The sequence below is a fragment of the Ostrea edulis genome, chromosome 9, assembly GCF_947568905.1.
Source record: "Ostrea edulis chromosome 9, xbOstEdul1.1, whole genome shotgun sequence".
Lineage (NCBI taxonomy): Eukaryota > Metazoa > Mollusca > Bivalvia > Ostreida > Ostreidae > Ostrea > Ostrea edulis.
The window spans coordinates 38,010,772-38,031,530 of NC_079172.1; the positions used below are offsets into that span (position 1 = coordinate 38,010,772).

At 34.8% G+C, this 20,759-nt stretch overlaps 1 protein-coding gene across 3 annotated transcripts in view; it reads right to left on the bottom strand.

The window, feature by feature from the left end:
• The window catches only part of LOC125658749 (equilibrative nucleoside transporter 1-like), a 39,551-nt gene extending 19,001 nt beyond the window's left edge, over nt 1–20,550 (bottom strand). The window contains exons 1-4 of one of the 3 annotated variants that reach the window (XM_048890141.2): nt 20,319–20,550; nt 12,205–12,297; nt 5,824–5,950; nt 4,257–4,338 (exon numbers count right to left, since the gene is read on the bottom strand). In XM_048890141.2, the coding sequence (XP_048746098.2) occupies nt 4,257–4,338; nt 5,824–5,950; nt 12,205–12,283 (288 nt within the window). In that variant the 5' untranslated portion in view covers nt 12,284–12,297; nt 20,319–20,550. Of the gene's footprint in view, nt 1–4,256; nt 4,339–5,823; nt 5,951–12,204; nt 12,298–19,258 lie in introns of all 3 variants that reach the window. The other 2 variants (XM_056149121.1, XM_048890142.2) reach the window with 2 other exon arrangements.
• Between the last annotated feature and the right edge of the window lie 209 nt (nt 20,551–20,759).

Here is a 20,759-nt window from a genome sequence, read left to right on the forward strand (position 1 = left end):
CTTCATTTGCAGCAAACAAATGCATACCCTGTCCTAAATTTAGAAAGGGTCCAAATCCATTCATCCCGTATATAACTAGCTTTTTCAAATGCAGTCAATGTGATTGGAAAGTTATTTAAGGAGTGAATTTATTTTTTAAAAATATATTTCATATGATCTAAAATGGTTTGGGGCAGTTTACAATTATAAACTGCAAAAATATTTGGGGAGGGGGGATTATCAGACAATATAGTATTTTATCGTGCACATTCCATTGATATTTAAATTCAAAGGCCTAGGTGGAAGGCCTATCAACATAAAAGTACTCCATGTTACAATGTAAAATTTTAAAAGAAAAAGTAGTGCTGCGCTGTCTTGGTTGTCAAGGGGGTGTTTCCCCATAAGTTACATTTATACAATATGAACAAAATTGTTTCAGCGTGCTCAGCCAATCAATTTGCGTGTTACAAGTAAAATTAAATAATATGATTAAGAAGAAAATTTAAATATGGAACAATACTGACATACGTGTGGTAACAAAGTGGATTATTTATTTGTATATTGCAATCCAATATTTCAACATTTCTCTCCATCAATAATCTTAATCATTAAGTACTTTTTGTTTTTCAATTTGCACATACAATTTTTCACACTATTTTCCCTATGGAATTTTAAAACTGTTTTTACTTACAATATAAATACAGTTCCAATATTACTATACAATTTAAAAGCTGTTCAATAGCGAAAAAATCAGGTATCTTTAAGGGTCTGTAGAGGGCTGAAATTCGGTCCCATTCTCAATGCTGAAAAGCAGTTATTTTCCCAAAATGATACCTAAAAATCGCTAAAATGCATCAAAGATGTGTATGGCCGAATTGCAGTTTGGAAAATTATGCACGCTTGCATTCACGAAGTAAAAACATGCATGTATTTAATATAGTTTATAAGTATGAAGCTTTGAATGGCCACAATAGGTATTTAGTGTGATAATGACCTTGACCTTAGGCCTTTGGATGTCAAAAGCAACATAATCTTGAATGTCATCAGGATTTGAAGTCTGATAAACATGCACCAGCAAGTACATGTATAAAAGTTAGAGTCAAGCTCAAATCTACAGTATATAGTGAAAAAGAGACCTTGACCTTTGAACCTCAAAATAAATAGGAACCTTCCCCTTTTGGATGTGATCAAAATATGGAAGTCTGACAAAGACGCACCAAGTAGTATGAAAGTTAGAGACAGGACAAGCTCAAATTTATGGCATTTAGTGACAAAGTGACCTTGACCTTTGGACATCAAAATAAATAGGAACTTTGCTCTTTTGGATGTGATCATGTTATGCAAGTTTCACAAAGATGCCCCTAGTAGTATGAAAGTTAGAGACCTGACAAGCTCAAATCTATGGCATTTAGTGACAAATTGACCTCAAAATAAATAGGAATCTCCTCTTTTGGATGTGATCATGTTATGTAAGTCTGTCTCACAAAGATGCACCAAAAAGTATGAAAGTTCCCTACTGGACGCCCATCCTTCACCAATTTAAAAGCCTACGCAACTCGGCTAAAAATTCTCAAAGGATGATACCCCCCCCCCCCCCCCCCCCCAATTGATCTTTGATTATATGGCTAGGTTTGAAGGAAAAAAACAAACAAACAGTGAAGCTAAATCTGATGTCACAATACATTGCTACATCAACTGCATTGTATTTCCTGTGTTAAATGAATACCCAGATCAAAGGTCTGAAGTTCCTGTGTTAAATGAATACCCAGATCAAAGGTCTGAAGTCGTGTTGCAAGATGTTAATTTAGGGTCTTTGATCGTCTCAATGGTCACACCGTAAAACATTTTAATTCAAAACAACAGATAAATCTTCAAGTGAGGAACCCAAGTTTCCTGATGAGTTAAACAGGTGAAAAATCAACAAGAGACTGGATCCAAAATGAACATGGTCATGCCAGTGACAAAGTCGTTTAATTAATGGAAACTCCACGGGTTTTTCTTTGATTTCAGAGAATGACAAAGAAAACGAAAATATTCAAAATGTTGCAGATTTAAATTTAGATGATTCAGTCACCACTTACATTCGTGACTGATGCTAATTTGATTTTCCTTTGATAAAATCTGACTCAGACCACAAGGTTATATATAGTATATAGAGTGTACTCTATACACTATACCAGTTCGATCAGATAGTGTCAAAACCCTGACTCAGACTATGCCTTGGTCATGTCTTTACTGGAACATTTCCAATATTCTATACCATGAGAAACAGGATATGAAAGTTTGCTTAAATCAGTAAATAAAATCAGTTTTGCTTGATGAATGTTTTTAAGAATTATAAGTGTTTTCCCCCTCATTACCAACCACATATCACTGTTTTCCATTATGAATGGCCCTAGCCCTTAAAATCAAAGCTTGAAAAAAATCCCTGAAAATTCCCCTGCTCATCTTACAGTTCAATTTCAATGTTATTTTTCTTGTTCAACTTTTGTACTGTACAATTTTGATACTATTCTTACTGTACAATTTTAATATTGTTTTTATTGTACAATTCTAATATTGAACTTACTGTACAATTTTAATACCGTACTTAGGCCAACTTTTTTTAAATATCTGTTTTACGGGAGCACCGACCCAAATTTAGGCAGACCCAAAGAAGTAGGTACAGTTTCTAAAGTCATTTGGCCCAAAATATCGATGATTTCCCTTGGAGCTCAAACCCTGGCATTCAAATAAAGAATAGATTAGCTAACCCAAAATCCGCTCAGTTTGATCAGCAAAATGATTTGTGTCATATGACGAGAGCTTGAATTTGGCATAAAATTGCAAAAATGCCATTTTCAATGAAAATATTCACAAATTCAGGTGGTTTTCCTTTCAGAAAACATACAGCGCATGCATCGAGCAAATTCATATTCAAGTATGTTTTTCATCTTAAAATAATACACAATTTTTGTTTTGCTTGACAAATCATATTATCTGTATGTCATTTGACAGTTTTCAGGCTTATTTTGGAAAAAGGCGGGAAATGTCTTATTCATGATGTCATGATGGTATCCAATTACGTAAAGCATTCTGATTTTGTTTACATAGTAAACCTGGCATATATTTTACTTTCTTAAAACACTGATTAAGGTTAATTTCAGACACATTTTATAGAGAGAAATTTTTTGGGCCTTTTTATGTATACAACCGTACCTTGTTCTTTAGGCAAAATTGAAATAAAATGAAAAGTATCCGTTCATTGTTGTTTTTTAATTTCTTCTGCCGACCGTTCCTTGTTGAATGAGAAAAAAATAAAATGTCAGTCTGGTTCCCATGCCCACCACTCATTGATCATTCGTTTCGAGTGATCAATGAGTGGCAGGGACGGGAACCAGACTAATAGGGGTATTTATAAAAAGAGACATGTCATTGGCCGATTCCACAGGCATCATCCAATCTGAGACTTTGAAACGTATGACGATATTTAGCTGGAAATTGAAACCGTAGCGCCAAGATGTCAGCCCCCATGACTTGAGGCATTTTGATCGTGATTCAAGATCGCTACTGTTGACCATAATGGTAAAACATATAAGTCATAGATCTAAAAAGTTAATCTCTCTTTCTCTGTCAATGATTTCATTAACGAGATGGGTGATTCTGTGGCTGTTATAAAATATTATGGTGAGGGTGACATTGAAGTGGACATCAGTGTTACGTAATCTCAGTTGAGGTTTAGCTTGGCTGGATATTTGAACTGATGGCCATCCAGCCGAGCCGAATCTCAACTGAGATTACACTGTTATGTTCCAGATTTGCTAGACTTTGGGTACATGCATTATCACTGAAATGTTTCATTGACACAACCTGAAATGTCACTATAGATCATTCAATACTTGACATTCAATAAATTTTGATGAAATTGCTCCACAATAAAAACGATCTATATATCTACCGACTTATTGGCGGACCGACTTATAGGTGAGTATATACGGTATATATCTATTAAATGATGACATATAAATAAGTAATTCATTAACAGCTGTAAGGCAGTGACAGACTGACAGTGCTGCATGATCCGCATGTTTGAAGTAGAACTGACTGGAAATCGGAGAAAAAAAATAAAAATATCCATCCATTTATTTGTTTTATTTTTTGGACTGACTGCTTGAATTTATAACTTTTATTTTTATTTCGACCCCCCCCCCCCCCCATTAAAAAAAAAAAATTCCCATAAAACTAATAATAAAAATTTTTTGGCCTTAATTACTGTACAATTTTAATACTGTTCTTACCGTTTTTGCATTAATCAGCATGTTCCAGGGCATCAGAATCCCTATGCCATGAATCACCATGATGAAGAACACTATTCTGTACCTGTAACATGAAATCATGTATCCTTAGTAACAGTCTATACTTATCATTTCATACCTGTCAGGTGATGTGACATAATTCTATACCTGTCAGGTGATGTGATATTAATAGAACCCTTCATTAGTACGAGTGTGGGATAGGGAAATTCCACTGAGGGGACAAGATTCGCAGTCTAGGACTAGGCTTTGCCGAGTCCTAGACAGCGAATCTTGTTCCAGAGGTGGAATTTCTCTATCCCACACAAGTAAATAATGAAGGATTATTTTTCTCACATTTTACCTAAAGTTTAGTACATAAATTTAGGAGCTTTGAGAAAGTTCTAAATTATCAAAATCTTCATTTGAACTTCGATGCCAAAATTAATTAGATATTAAGCAGAAAGATCGTACCTGAAAATGGTTTACACTTTAAGTGTAAACAAAAACACCCAAGGTTGTCCACCAGAAAGCATTAGGCCAATTCAACTTAATTAGTAGATTATCATCCAGGGTCACCAAAAAGTATGGGGCGGGTGAGAGGATTTTATTATTTAATTTCTATTTTCTGAGAAAAATATTAATGACAAACGACTTTTTGTCAACAGAAGTGCATCATTTAATGCTAAATGGATATCAATCTATGCTTATTTCACAGACGAATTCCAGGTTAAGCTTTATTTTCAAACACAGAAAGATACCAAACTTCTTCAAGATGTGAAGAACATTAATCCCTTTCATTTTCGCCCATATGAGCATGAGAAATTAAGAAAACCATATGATCTATATTTTCCTCACGTGGATTTTTACGTTGCTACACCGGAAATGTAAACAAGAACTGTAAATACCGGAGTCGGACATGAAAATTTTCCGGAAATCGCAAGTTTCTCAAAATAAAAAAAATCCGGACGGGCGGATTTTTGAGGGGCGGGCGAGGATGATAATCTATCAATTAAGCTGAATTGGCCTTAAAATTACATTAAAATTTAAAGATAACAATGCAAAATATTTTTACTTCACCTTGTAACGTAAATCTTCACCGTGTAACTTAAACCATAGAAGATATATGATGTCACAATCAAATGACGTCGTAGCAGTGCGAGACAGAAAAATCTCACATGGCTGTCTCACATTCTCACACTGGTGATATTGTGAGAAAATTTTATACCTGTCAGGTGCTGTGATATAATTTCATACCTGTCAGGTGATGTGATATAAATCTATACCTGTCAGGTGATGTGATATAATTCTATACCTGTCAGGTGATTTGATAATTTTATACCTGTCCGGTGGTGTGATATAATTTTATACCTGGAAGGTGATGTGATATAATTTTATATCTGTCCGGTGGTATACTATAAATGTAATACCTGTCCAGTGGTGTGATATATTTTATATCTTATATCTGTCAGGTGATATACTATCCCTGTCAGGTGATATACTATAAATGTAAAACCTGTCTGGTAGTGATACAATTTTATCCCTGTCCGGTGGTATACTATAAATCTAATACCTGTCCGGTGGTGTGCTAAACTCTTCGGGGATAAATGGGAGATCATCTGGGTTCTTGTTCAGGGAATCCAGCCCAGGCTCAATGACAGGAAGGAATTTCTCTGTTTGTTCCTCAGAGCCCTTCTCCACTGCGAAAAAGAAAAAGGATTACCATGGCAACTTAGTACAGGTGACTCTCCATGGTTAGAACTTCGGTCTCTTGAAGTTCTCCATCTCTCAAAGTGAAATCATGGTCCCGATTTTTCTCTCTATATAACAAAGCAAATTTACTATCAATCTCTCAAACGTTCGATCTCTCGAAGTTCTCAATTTCTCAAAGTGAAGTTGGGTCCCACAAAACACACTTCATTGTTTTTCAATGTTGATCTCTCGAAGTGGTGGTAGCGTTTACCCATTGATACCCAAACGTGTAATAATTTCCACTTGGACCTTACCGGGATTTTGTCGAATGCTGGAGGATAGTGTGGCTGTGGTCATTTAGTGTTTACATAGGTGAAACATCGCATGTGCTTCTTTGTGGAGGTGACACACTTGAGTATACAATATTGGCTAATTGGTTAGTTTACATCTTACACAGGGGTTTTGTGATAATTAAAATTGTATATAATCCAGCTATGAATAAAATCTATAATTTGTTTTGACTTGACAGCGAGAGAGTAAGTTTTATACATTAATTTAGAGATCTACAGACTGTTAAAATTCCCGAGTTTGTTCTTTGTGTTAAGTTACTCTAAAACATCGTTTTACACATTGGTTAGAAAGAGTGACATATAAACATTGAGCTCTGTTTAGTTAGCAATAGTAGAGCTTTATCGGAACTTGGTTTTGTATGCCTATCTTACCATGATTAAAGAAAAAATAATTACATTAACTTTGAAATCTTTTTATCAATGCAAAACAAGAGGTACTGTGAGCAATGCTCACTAAGAATACCCCCCGCTTACCCCAATCTCCCAAAAGGGTGTTGTTAATTGCTACTTCGATGTCCAGTGCGCGTGACCTTTGACCTTTTGACCCCGAAATCGATAGGGAACATCTTCATCCCATGGGTAGTCCATACGTATGATATGGTGACTATAGGTGGAAAGGATAACGTTTTAGAGCCCGGAAACCATACTGCTACTTCGATGTCCAGTGCGCTTGACCTTTGGACCCCAAAATCAATAGGGAACATCTTCATCCCATGGGTAGTCCATATATATGATATGGTGACGGTAGGTGGAAAGGATAATGCTTTAGAGCCTGGAAACCATTGTGTCTACAGATGGACGGACAACCCGATTCCAGTACATACCCACCCACAACTTGTTGCGGGGGGTATAATAAGATATCAAACTAACTACCTGACAAACATGAAAAAAAACATATCAAAATCATATGATCTTGTTGGTAAACATTTCCGGTTACTGTAAAATATGAACCATATCGGCAGACCTTCAATTTCAGAATTTCGATCTCACAAACTTTTATGAAGGTCCCTTGAACTTTGAGTTATCGAGAGTCACCTGTAGTTGGATACATCACATGTATTTCTGAATATTTTTTACAAACATTCAAGTTTCATCTACTTTGGAAAGAGGACAGACACACTGTCATTCTCATTTTGTCCTGTTTTCAGTGCATCATCAAAAAGTTCATAAGAATGTGGTACTATCTTACAGAAAGCAGGATCCTAAGAAGGAAGAAACTGCACATTATCATCTAACTAAATCTCTATGGAAATTTCATTACACATTTTCAAGAACAATAGGTATCACTTGAATATGATGTTTATGTCTTTCAATCGATTCCATACACAAGAGCATGTTCTACATATGATCACTTTCTAAATTGAGACTGGCTACTGACAAATAAGTTGATGTCACAAATTAAGGGTTTCAACAGTCTTGTTTACAGTCAGCATTTTGCAAATTCTATGGTTGTTATAACGATCTAATTTACAAATAAAACCTGCTATTAAGTTGAAAACTCTATGATGTGTTTCATACCAATTGTTAGGTCACTCTTTACATACTAATTTTTCCATTGATTACTCAGTTTACCTGATTAAGAGATAAAGCTCGCAGCGGGTTTGATCAGTGAACAAGGTAATATGCTTACTCATCTTAGGCACCTGATCCAGGGGTCTGTGTTTGTCTTAATTCTGTATTCTTTAAAGCAATTATGATATTGATTTCTGTTTATTATTGACACTTTTTCATTATTCAAGACAATATTAATATTGTAGAAACCAAACTTTGGCAAGTTTGTTGAAACTCTTGCAAAATCGTACAGCAATAAAACTTTTCACGAAAATATTGATTGCTGGTGTTTCAAAAATTGAAAACCTGTTTATTTCAGTTTGTTTGATTGATTGAATATTGTTTAACGTCCCTCTCGAGAATATGGAGAGTCACCACTGCTGGTGAAGGGCTGCAAAATTTAGGCCTATGCTCAGCGCTTATGGCCATTGAGCGGGAAGGGATCTTTATCGTGCCACACCCACTGAGACACAGGACCTTGGTTTTTGTGGTCTCATCTGAAGGACCGCCCCATTTAGTCGCCTCTTACAACAAGCAAGGGGTATACTGAGGACCTATTCTAACTCGGGTCCCCATGTAAAAAAGATTTTATAAAAATTATATCAAACTTTTCTGCAATGAATTATTTACTTCAGGACAATAATGTTTGGGCATTATTTCTATGTAAATAAAAGAAATTTTAATGTCAAAATTACAACAAAAGATATATTGCATGATATATGGATTTAATTTGTCAGTGGTGATTTTATGTTCTATACACAGTCACTGTGGATCTGTTTTAGTCATTTTGGTAACAATCAACAAATATTACTTGGCAGCTTAATGCCCTTTAAAATTTCAATGAAAAAGTTCATGAGACAGAAAATAAGGAAATTGAGAACGTTCTTTTCCTTTGGGAAATCTAGAATTCTTTCTTTTCAATGAAATCTAGCTGTTTTGAACTTTAAGCTGGAAAGGAGGTCAAAATGGTCACTTAGCATTCCCTATTCTTTAGCACTAAACATTTACAGTTGTTAATATCTTCGCTTTTAAAATTGAAAAAACAACACTAATACAATTCACAAGTGTTTCAGCTTGATTAATTAACTCAGCTTGATTAATTAACATATACTGTATCAGCTTGATTAATTAACATACACTGTATGCACATTTTTTCCGTCTTAGATTATGATGTCAGTTAACCTGAGCAGCTAAATGTATTTATGTAATATGTTCCAACACAGAATGTCAAAATACACCAAGTGTGGTATCCTATTGGTCCCAGCTGTGTGTAAAATCTGTTATTGGTAAATAGAACATCAGACTGAGTACAGTGGTGTCAATTTTCAGCCATAAATAAATTCCGTGCAACAAATGTACATGTACTCTAAAAATTTTTTTTTATCTCAGTCAAGGATTTTTGTTTTGGTTGTTTGATGAGTTTTGTTAAGCCAGATTTAACATAATATATAACTGTAGTTCCCCCTTTTCATTTTAGATGAGAGAGAATGAGAGAGAGAGAGAGAGAGAGAGAGAGAGAGAGAGAGAGAGAGAGAGAGAGAGAGAGAGATCAGATTATATATAATATAAAGGAAGACTTTGATCAATGATACTTTTCCACCAGCCCCCTCCACTTCAAAAATACCTCAAACAACTTTTTTTTTGCTTCAACACATTAACTTTTAACTTAATCCTCTCAAAGGCTGAGATTTTATTAATAAGCTCTAGCTGCCCTAGGCCACAGTTGAAAGAATTGCTGCTTGTCAGTCAAGGTGAGAAACAGTGAAGTAAATATTGATCAACACAATCACAATTGGTCACCTGTGTTTTGACGTTAATTAATGTAAGTTTAGTTACCTGCTGATTATGAAAAATGGTCAGTTAAATAGTAATAGATTAATTATGGGTACATTGGTCATTAAAGAGGTTCCAACCTGAGTGTCCATTCTTCTTGGAATTTTACATGGAAGGGGATTTGTGATAATAAAAAGAAATGGAGTCATAGTGCTTGCTTTTGAGCTACAGTGTTAAACATGACCTTTCTGCACTGAAAACTTATGATTTATTTTCATCAATTACAAATCAATCTTCAGGTGCATAGCAACTGCGTACACACATCATTTGCAAGAGAGATAGAAAGAAAGAGAGAGAGATCTTTAAAATATCTGTGCTTAAAATAACAGCATTATATAGTGCCGGTTTATGACTTAATCAGCATCATGATGTCAATTCAATCAAATTTAAAGTCCTTTTTGAATTTCAAATCATTAACATCATGTTGAATATCACTTTAATGCACATCATAAATGTACATGTAGTAGACAGATTAGGATATTCCTTGTTATCAACAACATTTAACAGTATATACATGTATACCGGTCAAAAACAACTAAAAACATATGTAGAACGAATGTAAAGTCACTCCTAGTACACACGGTCGACATAATAAAACACTTTAGAAAATAATTAAGTGAATTCTTTTTATTTTGGAAAATGACAAGAAACCCTATTTCTATGCACAAAAAATAGGTAAAACCCAGGAGCTTCCAGAGGCTTTGCCCCCTGGGCCCCCACCAGGGCTTTGCCATGAACCCACTGGGGGTCTCAAGGCGACCCCAGACCACTTGCCATACTTTGTGTAAACTTCATTTTCTTTCTGGCTACACGCCTGATCTTTACATCAAATTAATACACAATCATATCTTCTAACAGCATACATATGAACATAATAATTTTATTTAGTGCTAGCAGCTTGAAAGTAAATAATGATGTAAATGATGAAAAATATCATATATAGAAACATGGTTCTGAAACATGGGCAAAAACAGCCTCTACTCTAAGGAAACTGATATGCAACGACAAAGCCATGATAAGATGGATCTGCTATAGTGAATGTCACCATCGAGTCTCTTATTATTTAGCTTAACATCAGAAACATCGCTGATGTTATCCATACATGTAGGCTGAGATGGCTAGACAATGTTGAGCGCAGTACAGGTTGGATATCACAGGTTCGTAAACAGAATGCCACTGGATATCGAGCTCAAGGCACAGCTGATGTGGGATGAGTTAATAAAACGAGACTAAGAGTCTACAGGATTGGATAATATCAGTCCAGAGGACTACCTAGTATGGAAAGAAAGACTTCAATTTTGACAGGTCACAGCCAGGCCTTACTAAAGGATTAATAAACGGCCTGGATAGTAACAATGGATGATGATGAGAGAGATTTAAGCAGTGGATTCTTGATATGTAATTTTGATTCAGCAGGTCCAGGACTTAGTGGGTGGCATGCCCTTGTTACAGGCTTAGGAATGAAAGACAAACATTTGTAAAAATGGTCTAAAAAGTGGTTTGCATGATGAAACAGAATCTTAGAGTGAACAAAGAATCTCAGAATATAGGCAATGTTAAATGAATCAGAATGTACAGGCCTTCACAGCAGCCCCTGCAGTGAGCTATCTGGATAAGCTGGCACAAAGCCAACATGACCAACTGAGAAAAGAATTTGATAGTAAATTGGTTTGCTTTTTCTCTCTCTTTAATCTTGTTGACCATGTTAATCTTTACAATACAGAAAATTAAATAAACCAACTCTGGCAACAGACCATGAAATGACTATAAAAATAAATCTACAAAGACAAAGTGTTTAACTTTTATCACCAAGCAAGATAACTCTGAAGAAAGAGAGGGAGAGACACATACAGTTCAAAATCTAGCTATCACTCAACACTAATACTACAAATGCATTATAATAGCTGACACAATGTGATAATGTACACGATATATCAGCTGATATGATAATGTACACGATATATCAGCTGATATGATATTGTACATGATATATATAACAGCTGATACAATATTGTACATGATATATAACAGCAGACACATTGTGATATGGTATTGTACAATATAACTGCTGATATGATGTGATATTGTACAATGTTTTCATTACATATGTCTCATACCTTATCATATTTAACTTTAAAAGCAACTTTAGACAATAACATTGATCATAATATCTCCAGCTATGTCACAGTCATGAAAACAAACATTTTAAAAATATTACTCCTTACAAGCAGTAACCTTTATTTACACTAAGGGGCCTATAGTTTGTTTGAGGGTTTATAGTACAGATTGATATGTAGTCATTTTGCTGTAAAATTGCTTCATATATAGGAGTATACTAATCTATTTAATACACTGTTAACACCATTTCAAAAGTATGCTTTGATTTAATGGTGAAAACAAAAGTGATTTCTTGGGTTCATTTCTCTCAGGAAACTATACAGGGAAGTTTTATGGAATTTAACCGTGACAACTACAGAGGAGTTTGGTGAACTTTAAATGACACCCACCAGAGCTATACATGTACTTACTCAGGTTTCCATTTTTGTGAGGCTGGTAACTCCTCGGACTTCCTTTGGTTTCCATTGGGTAGTAGTTCTTACTGCTCATCCTATCGTCTCTAGCTATAATTACACAACACATCACAGATTAGGTATTACCAGGTAAATGGCTTTAGCACTGGGGGGGTTTCTGCAGACTTGTTGATATTACAAGACCTAGGGGTTAAAACATGAAATGCGGTGCATCTGAAAATAACCCAATTCTGAACCGATTCTAGGTCATGCAGGGCAGGCCAAGTCCCTGACCAGGAATTCTGCTATTTATTTTATCAATCAAACATTCTGATTTGTCAGACGTGGTTTCAATTAATTAAGTTCTTTACTGGCACTAAAACACATGTAAGTAAATATATATACTGTGTTACATGGTATTACACTGTAACAATCCTTGGTATCCAACTCATTTCTTTTGTAAACAAAACGAGATTGAAAGGATTTAGTAAACAAGATACAAGATTTGCCATTTTAAAATACTTTTTATCTTATATATGTTTTTAAAAAGGACAATCAAGTAAAAAATGTTTTTCATCTTCAATGTACTGATCTTACAATAGTAGCAAAATCTGTTTACTCTTGGAATGAAAAAATTACAAAATCTACCTGTTTCTATATATATATATATAACTGTTGTGCACTTATTCTTAGCTTCGTAAGTTAAGAGTGCAGGTTTATGTGATTTCAGACATGGCCTTTGGTGTTGTGTTTACATGGTATACGTCTTGTTATGTATCACATTTGTACATTTCCCTTCCATGTGTTCATTTCTGTTTGTAGTTTGTTAGACTACATACAACTTGTTTGTGTTTAGCGATAGCTGTTGCTTATTATAATTTTCGACGGCATCGAGGAACTTGAGCAAAACCTTTGTTAGGCATGATAAAGAAAAAATAGATCAGTACAACATCTCCTATAAAGCAACTGTGTGTATACATTAAACTATTAAAAATAGTATGCAAAATCTTTAAGATAGATATATCTACATGTTGTTCAACTATTACAAATAATACATTCAATCTTTAAGATAGATATATATCCATAATTAATAAACATCCTTGGAAAAAAAGATAGGATGAATATGTGTTGACACTTAAGGAGGAATTCTACACCAGAAAATTTTTATGTGGGTGAAAAGTGGAGAATGTGCAATAATAATTTGAAATTGAAAACTTTCAAATTTACTTTATTTAGTTTTTAAAAAATGCAGTTTTAGTAGAAAGCAAATTGAAAAAAATCTAAAACCCCTGCTGGACTCGAACACACGATCTACAGTTCAGCACTCAACGTGCTATCCTACTGTCGAAAGCTACTCCGCTAGGTAATAACATTAGAAGTGAATACACAAATATTGATAATATCTATTACATCTTCATCGGAAGTCAGCCATTATGATGATGTAGAGTACCTCCTTAAACAAAACAACTGATCACACAATCAGTGTTGTGAGTGTTCTTTACAAAAGTCACTGTCATACAGCCAAAGAGACTGTCTGCTTCAGGAGAATTGATTTTTGGTTTGAAGGTCACCTTGTCTTCAAGGAAGATGTCAGAATACCACTGTGGTCAATAAAATGCTGTAAACATCAGATGTCAATCATTGTACACATTAGATTAGAACTTGTCTCACTCTGTCCATTCTAGATACACTGACATACAGACATTGTACACATTAGATCAGAACTTGTCTCACTTTGTCCATTCTAGATACACTGACATAGACATGCAAGACTAATTTGAAAAAAAAAAGAAGTAACTACCGATTGTTTTCATATTAAAAACTACACGTGTAGTACTCTTTATTATGGATTTCAAATATTTTTTTGGGCTATATAGTTATTTAAAGCTCTAATTGGATTAGAGTTAAATTACTATACGCACTAGCTTGTAGACTAGCTTACAAATCACATATAACCCATTCAGATCGCGTAGTAGACTATCTTACAAATCACATATAACCCATTCAGATCGCGTAGTAGACTATATCTTACAAATCACATATAACCCATTCAGATTGCGTAACAGAAACATTGTTTTGGATTTACTAGTCCATTTTTAACTGAAGAAATCCATACATGAATTCTATTAGAGAACTTTTTGTAGATTAGGTACCTTGGACAGAGAATAAACACATCAATGTATAGATATGGTCTGACAGTGATTCTGAAAACCTTAATTATGACAAAATGATCACAGCTAATACTTTAAAAAGGGCTTCCTAACAAAAAACAACAACACAGTGCTGTACATCACTGTACAACAGTGCACTCAACACCAAATGACATGACAATGAAAAAGTATGTCATGATGTACTGGTCTAACCATAGAGAAAAGGTCTCAATGTTTAGTCATTATTTACTACCACTATCAAGTGACAAGCTGTGTACATGTAAAATTTCCTTGTCAAATGCTTCTACATTATATCAGTCTCCAATTTTAGATACACGTAGTATACAAAAAGGTAATATTCCTATTATATCATGACCTTGAAATCACCCATAATATGCAAGTATGGTGCGTTTTAAATGGACTGATTTTCATGAATTAAAATAAGCCCATCGTCTGTAAACAGTGCGAAAGTTCCTGTATTACAGTATATTGCAATACGAATTTCTAGATTCATTTATACGTTTTAAAAGTGCAGGTATTTCATTGCGTGACAGGTATTTTCATTGTGTGATAGGTATTTTCATTGTGTGATAGGTATTTTCATTGTGTGACAGGTATTTCATTGTGTGACAGGTATTTTCATTGTGTGACTGGTATTTTCATTGTGTGACAGGTATTTTCATTGAGTGACAGGTATTTTCATTGTGTGACAGGTATTTCATTGTGTGACAGGTACTTCATTGTGTGACTGGTATTTTCAATGTGTGACGAGTAGTTTTAATATGTGATAAAAATACACTTTACAATTATTATCATTATTTCATTATTATGAAATATTATTGGATTTAATCAGCTCTCAGATCTTTTGTTCATAATTACATATCAGTCTATCCATATCAAAACAATTACATGTATCAACACTTCACACAAGTTACGTCCCTTGTCCATCATCTCCCGGTTAAAAAGCAGTATTCCCTACGCTGGCCTTTGTAATTTTCTGGTCTGTAGTTTTGATATTTTTCCATCAATTGTAGTTAACTACAATAATGCCCCAGGGTGGGTCAACCCATAAACTTGTATGAAAACTTAAATATTTGCTTTAATTCACAGTAGTAACCTCTTATACTTGGTAAAGAAGGAAAACTTGATTTTTCACTGATTGACCTTTCGTTGACCCTGCTAAGGGACATAACTCGTAGCAAAGTGTTGATACATGTATTCAAAATGTCCAAATATTCAGGAATTTGAAAAATGCCTGAATATTTGCACATTTTGAATTTGGTTTAAATTTGACTTGACATTGTCCACCTTGAATAGGTGGATTATGTCAAATTAAGTCTGATTTAAACCACCTCTACACTTAAATTCCGAATTTCTCATAAATCAGCTGTACTTGTACACAGGCCTTACCTGTGTGCAATGAGTGAACTTGGACTTAAACCTCAAATCAATGATCTGCAGTATAAATCCAAGATACACAACCGACCAACTGTCTAGTAAAAGTTGATCAAGTCCCAATCCGAGGATTCTACGAGGCTACTCAGATCAGTGTTCTAGCCTATGAGCCTTATGTTTACTCTTTGGCTCAACAACACAGCTAACATTTCAAGCAATTTACTTGCAAGCTTTGTTTTCATATGAGTTTTATTCATAGATAGATTAATCAGAAGCTCCATGATGGCATGAACATATGTTCTCAGTTCATAGGGTAACAGAAAGGGAGAAAATACAATGGACCAGATTGGATTCAAACCCAGTCCACCCCCCCCCCCCCCCCCCCCCAGAATCTCTATAAGGTGTTCTACAAGAAATAAAGGAGCGGATCGAGGATCTGATTTTAATCAGATTGTGAAAATGTATTCCTCCTTCTTATTTTTCTTAATAATTATTATTTTTCCAAAACAAATGGGCTGTAATAAGCAACATAGACTATATACCCATTATTTAATGATATGTAATCATTTATTTTAATAAATTTGAATAACTATTTTCATAATGTACACTTTGTGAGCCCACACATGTTAAAAGAAATACTGTTGAAAATGCCATTTGATGTCATTATTGGTCTTTCCCCCAATTTTTATGGACTAAACTTTGAATAAATTGTTTCTAATTTACAGATTATTATCTCAGAAAAAGGATTTGCATAAGAAAATCATATGTTGACATATCATTTTAAAAGCTATAAGCTCTATAACAAGTACACCCCCCCCCCCCCCCCCCAAATCTTGAATTATACATTATCATATTTTCATACATGTGAAATTTGAGTATATTTATAACCTTGGATAATAATTTGAACTATGTTAAACTATAAGTATTATAGATACAGTGGAACCCCGTTATTACGTTCCCCCTTTATTACGTTAGTCCGCATATTACGTTGGAATTTCAAAGCACAAAACCATTTCTTAACAAACCTATATAAAATAGACCTTGTTATTACGTTGTCCTAAAATGCCGGGACTCGGTATTACGTTGTAAAAATTCTGACAAAAACGTAATAAACCCCTAATTATTCAATAGTGATTCTCAAAATAATAAGCCATTCACACCTTGACTGCCTGAGACAGTCACCACGTACATTTCCTGGTCTGTTTGGGGATTAGAGACGCTTGGCTGATCACGCTTCGATAGATCTAGCGACATCAATACAGGTGAATACCCCGTATAGAAGCCAGTGATAAACAATTAAATAATGTTTATTTAGAAATTGTACTCTATGAAATTTACTTATTTTGCATATTTTGATAATCAAAGAAATAATTTCTCAACCACCTGCGTGTTCAGCATAGTGTGATTACCGTCGCTATTAAAACTCTATTTACGGACAGCTTTGGTACCAAACAAGAAAGACAAGATTTATCGTAGCAATGTTACAACCGCTTGGGTAACTGCTTGGACATAGGTGTTCAATTAAAAAAAAATGTTCGTTGTTTGGACATGCAGCTTGGGTGTTCGTAAATCTCGACCATACATACACCAATCTATCGGCCGATTCGTGCACGGCATTTACCTCAGTGAATATTTTAAAATCCCTTGATGCGCACGTGATTTTAGTGCCATCATTTAGCGTTATAAATGAAATCTTCGTGCATCATTATATTTTTTTTTATGTGGATTGCGCTTAAATTGTTCTCCGTGCATGTTTACCGTTGGTGAGAAGTGTGTAAGTGTTGGGTATCGTGTGCGTTTTGTGTCTATAGTTTTGTTGTTTTTTGGGTGGGATTTTTTTTATTGTGTTGTGTATTGCGCATAATTAGAACTTAATACAAACGATGTTTTGTTAATTTTTTTTAGTACGAATGTTGAATACAAACCAGAACGAGTTATTGAGAGAAATTTACATGAACGCATTGTTTTAAAGTTGAACAAAATGGCGGTCCAAACGAATGCAGAAAAAGCAACGTTTATCAAAACATCCTTATGTATCCTACACCAGAAATAAAGAAAAGGGATAAGAACATAAAGAATTACGGACATTAAAGATAAGATGTAAATAAAACAAAGTATCATAGTCTTTTAAACAAAGAAACACAATTTCCAAATGATAATTTTAACGGATTTCACTGGGAACGTTTATTACGTTGCCCCCGGTATTACGTTATTTTATCGTGACAAAATGGAAAACGTAATAACGGGGTTCCACTGTGTACATGTGGTTTGCAATTAGATTTTACATTTTATCTGAAAACAAATCATTCTAGAAGAGGGTATTCACAATGTGAATGTAAAACGAAAGTAACAAACTGAATTTTGATAGGTTTGCTATTATGATTGATGCATGTGTGAAATGTGTGTTATATGTTTTATCGTGGAATCATTTGTATGTACATAAATTGGATAAACGTACATGTACACTACTTACGCCGATCTATGTAGATGCAATCTCAATAAGGAACTAATCGCGTTAAACAGATGCCGCCCCAATGATTTTGAAAAAAAGGAGAGGGGATGGGGAAGAAATGAAAGACGGTCGGTGAAATAAAACAAATTATTTGCAGCCGTTCTTTGAAGCTTGCGTCAATATCTGCAACATTGGAGCAGTGAACACAACTACGATATCTGTGGTCACTGGAGCAACGAAGTGTGAACTTTAATTTTTACACAAGCTTACCATGTATTTGTTCATGATAATTTGGATTCAACAGCTGCATAGTTTTGAATTAGCAATTATTACGCTCGAGATTTTTTTACTCATATGGAGACATCACCATTGCCGGTGAAGGGCTGCAAAACTTAGGCCTATGCTCGACACCGATGGTCTTTGAGTAGTGATTTTTAGCGTGCCACACCTGCTGTGACATGGGGCCTCAGTTTTTGTTGTCTCATCCGAAGGACCGTCCCATTTAGTCGCCTCTTGCGACAAGCTTGGGGTACTGAGGACCTACTTTAACCCGGATCCTCACAAAAGAAATAATATTATTATGATGCTGGCAGAAATATGAATTGGCCCCCCTTTCCCATCCGTCTCTCCAACTTTCTGATGCCCGCATAATTCCATATGTTGAACATGGATCATTGTAAAACTTTTACATACATGAATAGTCAATGTATCTCACGGATGCCCTCATCCGCCAAAATGTTGTCTGTTCTCCAACCGATTTTTATCTAAAGCTTGAATCATCTTTAGCCCCCACCCCTTTTTTTTAAATACAAAATTTGACCGCAGCTGATAAGAACGCCTTGGAAGGAATCAACATTGGACAATCATATAGCCATGTAAAAATCAAACTGATATCTTTAAAATACCACATTTCAGAAAACGGACGCGTGGTTCCGCATTTACATTTGATTGTGATGTAGGCTGTGTATAGGTCTAATTTAAATAAACTAAAATCAGTTGTCAAAATGCCATTTTTTTGGTCTATTGTAGTTTTTTGCCCAATACTGAACACTTGATGCTACATGTCAATACTTACAAATGTATCCTATGTATTGTGTACAAGTTTCTTTTCCAGTGATACAAGGCAATATTTACTGAAATAAAAAAAATATTTTTTTTCCTGATCCCCAACACTATTTTTTTTCCCAAGCTGTAATTGAAAACACACACGACCCCTTTTTTTACACCTAAATTTTTTTTGGCCCTAGTGATCGAACCTGTCTGACCACCCATGATAGTTTTTTTTTTTATACCTAATTTTCTTTTGCCCTAGAGATCTAACCTATCTGACCACTGACCCCCGACGCTAGTTTTATTTACACCTAATTTTTTTTTTCCCTAGTGATCGAACCTATTTGACCACTGACCCCGACGCTGGTTTTTTTTTGCACCTAATTTTTTTTGGGCCCAAGTGATCGAACCTATCTGACCACTGACCCCCAACGTTAGTTTTTTTTTTACACATAAATTTTTTTGGGCCCTAGTGATCGAACCGTCTGACCACATTCCTTCCTCCCTAAATGTTTTCACATCTTGAAAACATCAATCTAGGATCAGATCTGTGACCCCTGGTTCGCTGCATTTTCTCCCTGTTACAATACGATATGAATTATTTGAAAGAACATTAATGATTAGACATATATATATATATATACACACACACACACAAAGGAAATACATGTATAAAACATACATGTATATATGTATATAACAAAGTTCTGTTCACACAATATTGTGATATACAATTTAGATTGATTGTAAGTGGAGGAAAGGAGATTAGAGCGACATTGATATTATAAACAGATTTTCATGTATCAAATAACATATGATTCTAGCATTTTACCCAGGGCTTGAAACCGATTTACCTCAAGTAAGGGGTCAGGGCTCGTACCTATCGACCTGCCATTGTTTACCAAGCACAACACGTGAACATACAAGACCTACTACAACACGTGAACATACAAGACCTTGGCGCGAATCCAAATGACCACAGATCACGTAGATAAGACGGTGTATTAAAGGGTCATTAGTTTTTATATTATACCATACACTGTACACATAAATGAACAAAATGGATGTTAATGTCGTAAACCTACCTGCCACAAGAACCTCGATTACAACCAAAACACCAATCTCTCACCAGAGGGCGTATTACGCTGCGCTACAACACCTCTGTCAACGTCTGGATGTCAAGATTCTTGGCAAAACTTATTTCTACCTATTGCATTTTTACAAGTTTTAGTGTTAAGCTTAAAATCTTACAGTAAGTTCACAAAAACAACGAATTCCATGATTATTCTAGTATTATTGGATGAATGAATATTTATATAAAACCTTTTAATTTGCTCAGGTGTCTCATATTTACCAGCTTCTGCGTTTATAAAATTCAGACAAGTGTTTGATTAGCTTAGATATGATCATTACAGATTGATATGCTAAGTTAGTTTTAGTACGTTTTGATATGATTTTTAGACGTTGACAGAGGTATTAGTGGAGCGTAGCGGGAACAATAACTCTCGGTAGAGATTACCAAAACA